We start from the raw sequence: 14,084 nt of genomic DNA on the forward strand, positions 1-14,084 counted from the left end.
AATTTCTTTGGCCTTATGATTTTTTTTTTTTTTTTTTTTTTTTTTTACATGTAGTAGATTTACTAGCCCGAGTACTCCGACTGTAAGAGAGCTAGATGGACATTTGGACATAAACACGCTCTCATTACAGTCAGAGACCAACCTATGTCTTTTTTTGGCAATTCCTGACTACCAAACGGTAGGCAACGAGTCCCGCTCTAATACCACAACAATCCTATGTTTGACGTCAAATACCTTTACATCAATCATTTTCGAGTTAAGTGATACAAAAAAAATCCACATATTAATCACTAATACACATACTACAGAAAGAAACCCGACAGCACCCACATTCAGCTACGCTTCGTGACACTCCGTCGCAACAATTGCAAAGCTCGGCGATCTATTTCGAGACGTAGACCACGTGATCGCGCACTGGGCGATTCCGCCTTGTGCAGCAGTTACAGGGTCCGTCTCATATCAAGCGAAGTTACAACATGGAAGAGTTGGCTAATGCCGTTTTGGATGAATTTGGATTTCATTACGTCATTAAACCAAAACAATTACACATTATTGATTCCATTTTAAATTTGAAGGATACATTTGGGGTGTTATCGACAGGATACGGCAAAAGTATGTGCTACGTACTGCCTCCTCTTATGAGACGACCCCTGTAACTGCTGCACAAGGCGGAATCACCCAGTCTCGAAATAGATCGCCGAGCTTTGTAATTGTTGCGACGGAGTGTCACGAAGCGTAGCTGAATGTGGGTGCTGTCGGGTTTCTTTCTGTAGTATGTGTATTAGTGATTAATATGTGGATTTTTTTGTATCACTTAACTCGAAAATGATCGATGTAAAGTTATTTGTTGTGGTATTAGAGCGGGACTCGTTGCCTACCTTTTGGTAGTCAGGAATTGCCAAAAAAAGACATAGGTTGGTCTCTGACTGTAATGAGAGCGTGTTTATGTCCAAATGTCCGTCTAGCTCTCTTACAGTCAGAGTACTCGGGCTATAGATTTACGTGCAGCACTTCGTAAATGCAGGGATGAAAACATACCTGAAAAACCACATTTTCACAGAGTAGATTCTCGTCTGATTTAACTTCAATGTTCTTTTGTGTCTGCTGGTGTTTGAATAAATTTTTCTTTGGGGACAAAACATTAAAGAGGTTTTGATTCGTCTCTACTAAAACCTTCTTTGGCGAATGTCCATTATTTTCATCCCGAATCCGTTTCCTTTTACTAGAAGCAAACTGACAACTAAAGGGATTTTTTCGTTTACCCGTCCCGTGAGTGTTTGTAACACTATGAGAATCTCGGAATATACGAAACGTTTTCTTCGTTTCCACATTTCCACTCTTCGGGTTAGCTCGTCTTCCTTTTCTCATTGTGTGCATCTTCATTACATCTTTGGGATTTTTCCATCTTGCCAAATTTTCTGACATTTCGTGTGTTTTCTCAACGAAGATATAATTATTTAGCCTAATAGTTTTACATTTCGTGTATTTTCTCAACAAAGAATGATTTAGCTCAACAGTTTTACATTTCGCGGCAAACCGGAACTTATCTTCTTGTCTCCGTATACCCCACCTTTCCACAGGTGCACCAGTTCCCACTGTATCAAGCTCGGATTATGAGCACTCGGAATGCTCAGGGAACTATCATAATAATAATAATAATAATAATAATAATAATAATAATAATAACTTTATTTAATTAGTGTGACATGTTTAGTACAAGCTATTGTATCTATATGTAAAAAAAAAAAAATGTATTCATTATATGTATGCATCATGGGTATTTACCTTATAGTTTCGATGCATTTAATGAAGAATAATTATGCTGCGTTTTGTTATTACATTGTTTATTTCATTATATGTTGAGTAATAATTGTTAATACTTAATAGACTGAAGGCCACAAGGGAGATTAGTGCACTACTATTTGTGTAACCTTTAAATAAAGATGATGATTATTATTATTATTATTATTATTATTATTACCGGGTCCTCAGCAATAGGCCTACATTGAAACGTTGGTATAAAACACACGCACACACACACACAAACTCCACTTGTCTTAAAATATAAATATGTAATTCTTTACACACACACACACACACACACACACACACACACACACACACACACACACACACACACACACACACACACACACACACACACACATATATAAATAGAGGTTATTACCAGTGTTTTTCGGTATCGTCAATATCATATATTAGGAATAAAAATTGTATTATGCGAGCATAATACATTATTTTTATTCCTGATATATGATATTGACGATACCGAAATACACGAGGGTAATAATTTCTTTATCATATAAGCTCAAGCTTAATACAACGTGTTTTTGTAAACTGTACACGCAACTTTAATTCCAGTAGATATTCAAATAACGTAAGAATATGTGGCGCGGTGTATTTTTGAATGGAAATAACGTCAAACTCGAAAGACGTCATTTTGGATGTCCTTAGGTCTCACTACACAGATGTCATCTGCCATTGAAACCCATGTTAAACTGCCCAACTTCAAGCGAAGATTGCCCATAGAACGGGTTCTCGTTGGCACTAACAACATACACCATTGCGAACATACATTATATAAGCATTTATTTTCACTCCAAAATTGAGAACATTTCCGTCTCAGTGTTTTGCTATATGACCGCATCTGGCTGTAGTACCGGTCCGAACAGGTGGTTCATTAACCGATTCACTCCGGCTGTCACTTGCGCTATATACCCATGTCCCAAAAGGTCGATGCACAATATTACAAAATAACATGGGCAAAATACAGCCAGGAGGCTTACCATTTGTTTTAATTCTTCACCATTTCCTAGAAGTGTATATGTGAACTATAACATGTGTCACAATTAGGAACTAGAGTGGAACGTGATCAATCAACTCTCACCCGGAAGTCATCTGTGTAGTGAGACCTTACATCAAAATAAAGTTATGCCTAACGTTTTTTGTTTTCTGAACGCTGGACAGCTTTCAGTGTCAAATTGCCATTGAAATGTTTTTATTTGATGACTATGAATGCATACGTCAATCATGGAGTGTCACCCAAGTACGTTTGCTTAAATATTTTTCAGATCACATACTTTGAGAATTTGATAACTGCAAATTAGATGTAAATTAGTCGAGGTCTCAGCACTAGGTGTATTGACATTTTGGCAATTTGACACTGAAAGCTGTCCAGCGTTCAGAAAACAAAAAAATGTTAGGCATAACTTTATTTTGATGTAAGGACATCCAAAATGACGTCATTCGAGTTTGACGTCATTTTCATTCTTAGATACACCGCGCCACATATTCTTACGTTATTTGAATATCTAGTAATGGCGGTCTGGAATTAAAGTTGCGTGTACAGTTTACAAAAACACGTTGTATTAAGCTTGAGCTTATATGATAAAGAGATTATTACCCTCGTGTATTTCGGTATCGTCAATATCATATATTAGGAATAAAAATAATGTATTATGTTCGCCAGAGGCTCGCATAATACAATTTTTATTCCTAATATATGATATTGACGATACCGAAAAACACTCTGGTAATAACCTCTCTCTCTCTCTCTCTCTCTCTCTCTCTCTCTCTCTCTCTCTCTCTCTCTCTCTCTTTAGGATCGATCCCTGTCCATTGGGTTATTTCTCGTTCCAGCCAGTGCACCACGACTGGTATATCAAAGGCCGTGGTATGTGCTATCCTGTTTATGGGATGGTGCATATAAACGTTCCGTTGCTACTAATGGAACATGTAGTGGGTTTCCTCTCTGACTATGTCAAAATTACAAAATGTTTGATATCCAATAGCCGATGATTAATAAATCAACGTGCTCTAGTGGTGTCGTTAAACGAAACAAATTTTAACTTTTAACATTAATATTCTGGGGAAATACCATTTTGTGTTTTATACACCATGATTCCGATGTGGTATTTTATTCTGGCGGAGAAAGGTAAAATGTTTAGTTTCCTGAACATATGTTTAGACGGCGTTAACAATGGCTTGTTTAAAATTATTCTCATTGCACGTTTTTGCATTTTTAGTATTTGAGTTAGTGTTCCTTAGCACAATGCCCATAAACTGTAGGTTAGCAGCAAAGCCGAGAATTCAAATGATATATATAGTTATATATGCATTATAAAAAAAATATAACTGTCTTCGCAGCTTGATTTTAAGTATAATGCTACATCAAGGGGTATACCTAAACCTTATGACATGTGTTTGAACTTCGTATACCTCTACCAAAATGGCGGATAAAGCTCGCTTCGATACACGGCGGTAAGTACATTTTGTCTTACAGCTACATGCTGGATGCCTTTCTGATTAAAATAATATTGCAATACGGCTCTAGAATGAATACTCTATCCATCAGTTTAATTAATTCTCGATTTTGTTCAACCACAAAGAAAGCTATTGAAGAAAAAACTCGTTGTCTTGACGGTCAAAACAAACATGATCAAAATTGTTGGTGTTATTTTAACGAAACAAGTTATATTTATTTACTTTGAAAGTGTTATGATGAAAGCTTGTACACCTTTGGAAAGTCATTTTATAATTGTTCATCCAAGACATTTCTTATAGTTTAGGCACATCTTCGTCTGCTTCTTCGGGTTTAAGCCAAGATTTCGTTTACTTCAAACATTTATATTAATTTTGTATTTGTACCCCTAAAATATCATGATTATATATTTCAACTTATGGTGGTTGTTTTTTTCAGTAATGGGGAGATACAAAAAGAGGCCAGTCAAGTTAGGCCTTTACCATCACGAAAGAGGAAAGTTGTTTCCCGTCTGACACCTAGGAGTTCCAGTTCTGGCAAAAGGCTGTGTAATTGTCGTACCTCAGACTTTACACATTGCACAAATAAATGTGTTTCCTCGAGTCTATTTAAGAAATCATCTTCCATATCAACACCTATAGATGTAAATCCTACATCCAACAAGAAATTTCCAATACCACCACAGCAGATATCATCACAAAAGGAGAAAAGTGATTTAAGGAGAATTTGTCATTCGCATCTCAGAGTGTAAATGACAGTGATGATAATCATACATTTTAAGTGTTAAATGAACCGTCCCTTGACGCAGACATGTTACGGCCTCATTTATGAAATAAGTTTCTCAATTCGTGACGATTGACTACTAGTATCTTACTTATGTGACTCACGTTAGTTAATTTTCAAAACGTCACCTAAGACTAAAGCCCATGTCTTAACTAACGAGCGTGAAATAAATACAATAATCGACCGTCACTCGTTGTGAAACCTTTATGTACACAATACAACGTACGTCATATTGTCATTAAATTTTTTCTAAACACATCTGAAAACCCCCATATGTAGGTCAGAGTCATATATCCATATACTAGGATTGGTGTTTTAGGTGTCCAGTGGGGGACTAATATCAAACTAATACTACATGGCATTATAATTTATTAAACAATATATAAAAACTAGATCATTAATTCCAATGAATCTGGACACGCGGTGTCTTTGGAGATGACTCCTAGTTGAAAACACTCGTTCACAGTCCGTGCACTGGTGCCCGCCTAGTCTGCCTTGATGGACAACCACATGTCTGCGGACGCAGACCTTCCAGAGTAGGCTATAGTTGGCCGCAGTCTTTACAAACTGATCTGAAAACAAAACAAATTTGGAACACACGATTAGGTGTTGTAAACCCGGGGGAGCAGACGAAGATGTGCCTAAACTATAAGAAAATTCTTAGATGGATAATTATAAAATGACTTTCCAAAACGTATTTGCTTAATTTAGCTTCCATGGTATACAAACTTTCACCATGACACTTTTCAAGTATATAAATATAACTCATGTCGTTAAAATAACACAAAAACACTTTGATCGTGTTTGTTTTGGCCGTCAAAACGAGGTTTTTCTTCAATAGCTTTTTTTCGGTTGAACAAAATCGGGAATTAAGTAAACTGATGGATAGAGTATTCATTCTAGAGCCGTATCGCAATATTATTTTAATCAGAAAGGCATTTAGCATACTGCTGTAAGACAAAATGTACTCACAGTCGTGTAGCAAGCGAGCTTTATCCGCCATTTTGGTAGAGGTATACGAAGTTCAAGCACGTGTCATACGGTTTAGGTTGGACCCCTTGTCGAGGCCAATTCTGAAATCACTTTTTCAATGTGTATAATCCAAGTCACCGACTCATCCAAGTATTTTTTGTTTAGATCCTACTGTATAGTACGTTTTTCATTGTTCAGCATGATTTGTTGTTTCCATAAGTGCCTTTTTTTCCTTGTCTCAAAACAGGTAATTCAGTAAAACAATCATTATGTGAACATTTATGCTAAAGTATATTGTTTGCAAACCTTTTAATTATTATCGAAAAGACTAAACCATGGAGCCCGTACTTTGTTTAATGTTTCGTAATTACTGCTTAATACCTACTACAGAATAAATCTTTGTATTTCATATTTTTTCTTAAGCATGTTTTTTTACGGCGTTGATTTCTAAAGCTTTATTCTGGAATTTTGTAACAAACACGTAGTATTTTATGTTAATAATTAGCCAGTTAAAAAGACATAATTTTCATCATTAATCATACTAAACATTATCATATTTTTATTAAGACTGATTCTAACTCCTGACTTAGTCAGTATCCAGGTTTGTCCTGATTCCCATAAATTCTTAACCGTATTACACTCAAAGAATAGATGTTGTATGGTTTCTGGGTAATTGCTACAAAAGCTACACATACTTGAATCAACATAGCGAATCATGTGTAAAAATGTGTTAGTGGTTAAAATTGTATGGACTATTTTATATATTGAAACCATAATAAAGTTGAATCGTTCATGCACTGAAAAGGTAATATATAGTACCTTTTCCAATCACCCGTGTCAATAATAAATCCTTTTTGTGCATATGTTGTTTGTGCTTTTAGGAGTTATGGATTTACAATTTATTAAATCGTACATGCCCTTGCATCCTGTTTGCTTTTTTAACAAAACTTTTAATTTAAAAGGAAGAATGGGATTATTTAGTGCTCTGAAACTGTCGTCTGTTAAATGTTCTAAGTTATATATGTATGATTTAACAGGTTTTATTAACGAAACATAACTAATAAAATTTGTGCTTATATGGTACGTTTTTTGTATCTGTAAATATAATAAAATATCACCATGGACATCAAATAGGTCATTTATAAAAAGAATACCTTTGCTGACATAATGTTTGTATATAAATGTTTTTTATCAACAAGTATGTCAGTGTTGTGCCAGATGTTGGTGCATAAAATATCAACTACAGTTTGCGGGTTATGTTTTTTTTCTCTAGCATTAACCAACTAAGTAGTGTGTCTCTCCAAAACCTAGTTGACATTTTCTTGATTTTCATCATTATAAAATAGTCTCCGTATATTGTTAGCTCATGTATTGATATACTTATAGCAGATTTATTTATAAACAATCTTCGTACCCATGAACAGTTTAAAGCAGTCATAAAATGTTTTAATTTTGGCATTTTAAAACCTCTTTATTTATAATCTTGAGTTATTAAATCGCGCTTTAATTTTTCGGACTTGTTCTGCCATTTTTTTTTTAAACAACATATCTCCTGGATTGGGTAGGGAAATTAAAAGATGCGTTATTTTGGGTATTATGAGCGTTTTAAGTACCGTTATTTTTCCTAAGGCTGTTAATTTTCTAATAGACCACAATTTTAAGGAATTTTGTATTTCTATTAGCTTAGAGGCATAATTAAGTTCAATAATATTTTCTAAATTAACTGGGAATTGTATACCAAGTAAACTGAATTGTATTGCGCTCCAATCTAATTTCCATCTAGTAGGGTGGTAATCGTCTTTAGAAAACTTTTTTATTCCTATCCAAATGGCTTTTGATTTAGAATAGTTTATTTTTAGACCTGAAATTTGTTCATAATAATCTAAATCAGTGATTGCACTGTACAAGGACGCGGGGGATCCATCTAGAATGAAACTTGTATCGACCGCATATTGTTATATTAAATATTCTTCGCCATCTATATTTACACCTTTAATAGTTGGATTATTTCTAATAATAATGGCAAGGATTTCAGCACATATAATAAAGATGTATGGAGAGAGTGGATCACCTTGTCTGCATCCCATTTCTAGCTTAATCGGTTCAGACAGAAATCCATTTTGTATGACTCTAGAAACAGAATTGTTATAAAATGTTTTGATCCAGTGTTTTTTTATGAACAACTTAAAATTGCAAATATCAAGTGCCTTATCTATGAATGACCATGATAGCGAATCAAATGCTTTCTCAAAGTCTATTAGAGGTAGTAGTCCAGGAATATTATGCAGTTCGGTACAATACATAACGTCATATATTAATCTTATATTTTCCCCGATATACCTCCCTTTTATGAAACCGGTTTGGTCTTTATCTATTATTTTATTGAGAATTTGTTTTATTCTGTTACCTATGCAACCTGATGCCATTTTGTAAATGCAGTTTAACAGCGTTAAAGGTCTCCAATTTTTAAGAAACCTTTTTGGTTTATTTTCCTTTGGAATACATGTAATTATACCTAATTTTTGAACATTTGACATTTTCATAATAGAGTAACTATAGTTAATAGCTCGGGTTATAAAATGTCCCAAATCGGTCCAAAAGAATTTAAAGAATTCAGCAGAAAAGCCACCAGAGCCTGGGCTTTTATAATTTTTCATGGTTTTAAGATACGATATTTCTGAATATGATATTTCTCCTTCTAATACATTTGCTTCTTCTTCAGTTAATTTATTAAGATCGAAATTAGACATCTTTTTCAATTATATCACCATCGCTTTGCTCCAATGGTATGTGGCGTAGGCAGGATTTTGTATTGGTGGGGGGCGGGGGCACCTGTGTAGTGGGATATGACACAGGAACCTTTTTAATGTTATTAATAAGCGAAAAGGTAAACATTTCCCGGGATTTGGGGGGGGGGATGTAACATATAAAATGGCACAATTTTGATGGGCTGATCTAAATAATTATTTATTAAATTTTAAGGCACGCTACTCAATTAAATGTAGGCCCCAAAGAGGTTAGGGGGAAGGGTTGGTCCAAGCCCCACAGGAAATGTTATTTAGTTAGTTTTTAAAAGGAATTGCCAATCATATCTGGAATATTGGTGTGACCCAATAAGGGCCGGGGGTGGGGGTGTGTGTGTGTGTGTGTGTGTGTGTGTGGGGGGGTAATCAGATCCTGCTCTGATACTAAGGCCAAACCGCCTACGCCCTATATAGTATATAGCCCCCAAACGCTCCTATCTTCCGACATCCCATCAACCCCCACACCAATTAGGAAGGGGTCTTAGTGCTTCCCCACAGCCAGGACAGCACGGTTTTTGATATATCAGTCGTGGGCTAGGCCAACTGGTTGCGGAGGGGGAGAAACAATCAGAAACTGGGTCCACCTATGGGATTCGATTATTCGACGAAATGTATGAGCAAAGAAGCGACCTCTGGTGACCAATATTCTGTTTAGCCTTTCTCTTTCCGTGTCCAGTTAAATATCCTTTGTTTAACTTTGTATCCAGCGCATGCTTATCCTTCCTCTTGTTATTCGACTCCCTCTACGTAACCCCGTCCTCTAACTATATTCGTATGGAGACAAAGTTAAAATCTCAGCTGTTTTACCTTTACCTTATGGGCATACAACTGTCCAAAAACGCAACACAGCCCAACACATTCAACGGTTCTCGTAGTGTGTTTACTGGGTGCTCCTCTTTGTAGAGGAAATTCCAAATACAAGAAGAACATAGAAGAACTTTACACTCATTCACTGTGACTCAGTAAATTAAGATATGATAAAAATGCATTTAACAGTGCCGTCAGAATTTGGTTATGTTATATTTGTAGTGATTGCTTCCATTTTATTACTCCAGTGGCTTGCATTTAAGGTGTCTCAAGCAAGAAAAAAATATGAAGTCTCTGTAAGTGTCACCAAGCACCGATGTGGCCTATCAATGTCATCACGTACTACGTGACGTAGTTACGGTATTGTAACGGAAACTTTCGCCTACGTCTCGGTTACAGAAGACCGTGTCGATGTCAGCGCTACGTTATCGTATCTAATCATCACTTAGTGCAGGGCGCACATTAAGTCAATACTTTTCTTTAAGTTAAAGGGACATTCCTGAGTTTGCTGCACTTTTAAAGATTCTATCGACTAACAGACTTTTTAACGATTGTTATTATGATTGTAATTACACATCAAATAATGAAATATATTTTTTTGTGGCTGTATAATAAACATGTTTCTATTTACAAGTACTAGGTTTCAATTCATTTTATTTCATAAAATATATTATTTATATTATTTGAAGACAAAATCTAGTTTGGGTTTCTTACAAATATTAAGACAACCAAAAACACATTGAATATATACAGATTGGCATTTTAAACGAAAATATATTTTATACGTCGGTTTAATCGTAGAAATAGTTTATTAGTCGGAAACATCTTACAATGCAGCAAACTCAGGAATGTCTCTTTAATGTGCAGGGCGAGCACATGTCGATGTTTATCTACTGAATGCAACACAATTTTCATTTCTATTCGGAATGATATTAAATTATTGTCACAGAACTTAAATATATCACTGGTGTAGGAAGGTGGGGTGGGGCAAGGGGACATGTGCTCCCCACTTTTCAGATATTTTGCTTTATAATGGTGTAAAAGTGTGTAAATATAAAAGTGTGCCCCCCCCCCCCACCCCCCACCCACCACTTTTTGGCACTTTCCTACGCTTGTCTATATCTTCACTTTGAATGGCAGGAAAGAAATACAGCAGCAATCTCTGCAATGTTTATCAAAAGTGCGATTTCGTTTTAAAGCGGCGGTGAAGTCGAATACGAGCCTTATCTTAATGGTTAAGCATACCAGCTAGCATCTGATTATTGTATGACAGCATTAATTTTACTTAGTGGTTAAGTACACAAGCCAGTCATTACACAATCCCGCTTTTATAAAAAGTTATAATTCCATGCCAGACCATAGTTATTAATACAACAATGAAACAAGAAGAAACTCAAAACTAACAACAATAAAACTTTTCTTTTATAAAAGTAAAGTATTACTATGTATTATTAAAATGTATTACTATGGACACAATTTTGAGTCTACAGGTCTAATTTATTTGGGGCTTTGATTCGGCTACCCATTGTGATATTTATATGTAAGTGAACAAATCCTTGTCTATGCTGTTAGGAAGATCTGATTTATTTGGGATATTGGATGGCACAAAGCATGCAGCAGACGTAGGTAGTGTGCTCCTGTGAGCCCAAAACACCACTACATGTCTGGTCATCCTCATCCTCATCTACAGACCCATCATGCCGCTGTGACACCAGTGAGCCTGCAACATAATCAAAGTTATTTTGAATTTCACCAACAACCACATTTTGTGGATTTGTTTGAACAGCCTTTTGCTTTCTCAATAGCCAGTATGGCACATTTTGCAGGGTTTCAGGCGATCATGGTGCCAGACAGGCTGTAATTTTGGTGATTTTCTTTTTGTCCTTGTTGAATCACTGACAGGTACTAAGTCTCCTTCAACCTGAAGTTATATAAATGCTTCTGCATAGATTGGGCTCCCTTAAGCTTCCCATGCAGCCCTAATTGTAATTCTGTAATTTTGGTGATTTTCACACATGGTAAAACAGGTATGGCGCCATACCCAGATCTAATTTGTTTAAGTTAACCGTTTGACAAAATTAATGACAATTATCATTACTGTATGCTTTTCTTAATCCTAACCCTAAACTTAACCCATTTTCTTTCTGGAGGAGGCCCCCCCCCCATAGCCTCTGTTGACTGTGGTTGCATTCAGTTTCATAGCGCCATACCCCAAAATGTATTTCTGACAAAATCACTGCAAGTACTAAGTCTCCTTCAGTAATTGCTTTCTCCTTCAACCGGAGGTCATATAAATGCCTAGATTGGGCTCCCTTCAAAGCGTCCCACGCAAACTGGTGATTTCTTTCAAAACCTCTTCCAAGTGTTCACATCAATTCTTGTACTAACCTTACCTTGTCCAGCTTCTGGGTGGTAAACTTTTTAGCCTAATATCAACCGATTGGGAAATAATTCCTCTGGCCTTGATCACAGTTCCTCTGGCCTGGATCACAGTTCCTCTGGCCTTGATCACAGTTCCTCTAGCCTTGATCACAGTTCCTCTGGCCTTGATCACAGTTCCTCTAGCCTTGATCACAGTTCCTCTGGCCTTGATCACAGTTCCTCTGGTCTTGATCACAGTTCTTCTGGCTTTGATCACAGTTCCTCTGGCCTTTATTCCAGTTCCTCTGGCCTTGATCACAGTTCTTCTGGCCTTTATTCCAGTTCCTCTGGCCTGGATCACAGTTCCTCTAGCCTTTATTCCAGTTCCTCTGGCCTTGATCACAGTTCCTCTGGCCTTGATCACAGTTCCTCTGGCCTTTATTCCAGTTCCTCTGGCCTTGATCACAGTTCCTCTGGCCTTTATTCCAGTTTCTCTGGCCTGGATCACAGTTCCTCTGGCCTTTATTCCAGTTCCTCTGGCCTTTATTCCAGTTCCTCTGGCCTTGATCACAGTTCCTCTGGCCTTGATCACAGTTCCTCTGGCCTTTATTCCAGTTCTTCTGGCCTTGATCACAGTTCCTCTGGCCTTTATTCCAGTTCTTCTGGCCTTGATCACAGTTCCTCTGGCCTTTATTCCAGTTCCTCTAGCCTTTATTCCAGTTCCTCTGGCCTTGATCACAGTACTTCTGGCCTTTATTCCAGTTCTTCTGGCCTTGATCACAGTTCTTCTGGCCTTGATCACAGTTCCTCTAGCCTTTATTCCAGTTCTTCTGGCCTTGATCACAGTTCCTCTGGCCTTTATTCCAGTTCTTCTGGCCTTGATCACAGTTCTTCTGGCCTTGATCACAGTTCCTCTAGCCTTTATTCCAGTTCCTCTGGCCTTGATCACAGTTCTTCTGGCCTTGATCACAGTTCTTCTGGCCTTGATCACAGTTCCTCTAGCCTTTATTCCAGTTCCTCTGGTCTTGATCACAGTTCTTCTGGCCTTGATCACAGTTCTTCTGGCCTTGATCACAGTTCCTCTAGCCTTTATTCCAGTTCCTCTGGCCTTGATCACAGTTCTTCTGGCCTGGATCACAGTTCCTCTAGCCTTTATTCCAGTTCCTCTGGCCTTGATCACAGTTCTTCTGGCCTTGATCAGAGTTCCTCTGGCCTTGATCACAGTTCTTCTGGCCTTGATCACAGTTCCTCTGGCCTTGATCACAGTTCCTCTGGCCTTGATCACAGTACTTCTGGCCTGGATCACAGTTCCTCTAGCCTTTATTCCAATTCCTCTGGCCTTGATCACAGTTCTTCTGGCCTGGATCACAGTTCCTCTAGCCTTTATTCCAGTTCCTCTGGCCTTTATTCCAGTTCCTCTGGCCTTGATCACAGTTCCTCTGGCCTTGATCACAGTTCCTCTGGCTTTGATCACAGTTCCTCTAGGCTTTATTCCAGTTCCTCTGGCCTTGATCACAGTTCCTCTGGCCTTGATCAGAGTTCTTCTGGCCTTGATCACAGTTCTTCTGGCCTTTATTCCAGTTCCTCTGGCCTTGATCACAGTTCCTCTGGCCTTGATCACAGTTCCTCTGGCCTTTATTCCAGTTCCTCTGGCCTTGATCACAGTTCCTCTGGCCTGGATCACAGTTCTTCTGGCCTTGATCACAGTTCCTCTGGCCTTGATCACAGTTCTTCTGGCCTGGATCACAGTTCTTCTGGCCTTTATTCCAGTTCCTCTGGCCTTGATCACAGTTCTTCTGGCCTGGATCACAGTTCCTCTAGCCTTTATTCCAGTTCCTCTGGCCTTGATCACAGTTCTTCTGGCCTTGATCAGAGTTCCTCTGGCCTTGATCACAGTTCTTCTGGCCTTGATCACAGTTCCTCTGGCCTTGATCACAGTTCCTCTGGCCTTGATCACAGTACTTCTGGCCTGGATCACAGTTCCTCTAGCCTTTATTCCAATTCCTCTGGCCTTGATCACAGTTCTTCTGGCCTGGATCACAGTTCCTCTAGCCTTTATTCCAGTTCCTCTGGCC

General features: G+C 37.7%; 2 protein-coding genes across 2 annotated transcripts in view; one reads left to right on the forward strand and one right to left on the reverse strand.

Moving 5' to 3' along the window:
• The window catches only part of LOC121371920 (protein downstream neighbor of Son-like), a 48,401-nt gene extending 46,857 nt beyond the window's left edge, over positions 1 to 1,544 (reverse strand). Inside the window, exon 1 of the mRNA XM_041498166.1 lies at positions 1,039 to 1,544. Coding sequence (XP_041354100.1) covers positions 1,039 to 1,425 — 387 coding nt within the window. The 5' untranslated portion in view covers positions 1,426 to 1,544. The remainder of the gene's footprint in view (positions 1 to 1,038) is intronic.
• An 8,494-nt stretch (positions 1,545 to 10,038) lies between these two features.
• The window catches only part of LOC121371921 (microsomal glutathione S-transferase 3-like), a 34,140-nt gene continuing 30,094 nt past the window's right edge, over positions 10,039 to 14,084 (forward strand). Inside the window, exon 1 of the mRNA XM_041498168.1 lies at positions 10,039 to 10,114. The gene's annotated coding sequence lies outside the window, so the exon portion shown is untranslated. The remainder of the gene's footprint in view (positions 10,115 to 14,084) is intronic.

Source organism: Gigantopelta aegis, chromosome 4 (assembly GCF_016097555.1).
Source record: "Gigantopelta aegis isolate Gae_Host chromosome 4, Gae_host_genome, whole genome shotgun sequence".
Taxonomy (NCBI): Eukaryota; Metazoa; Mollusca; class Gastropoda; order Neomphalida; family Peltospiridae; genus Gigantopelta; species Gigantopelta aegis.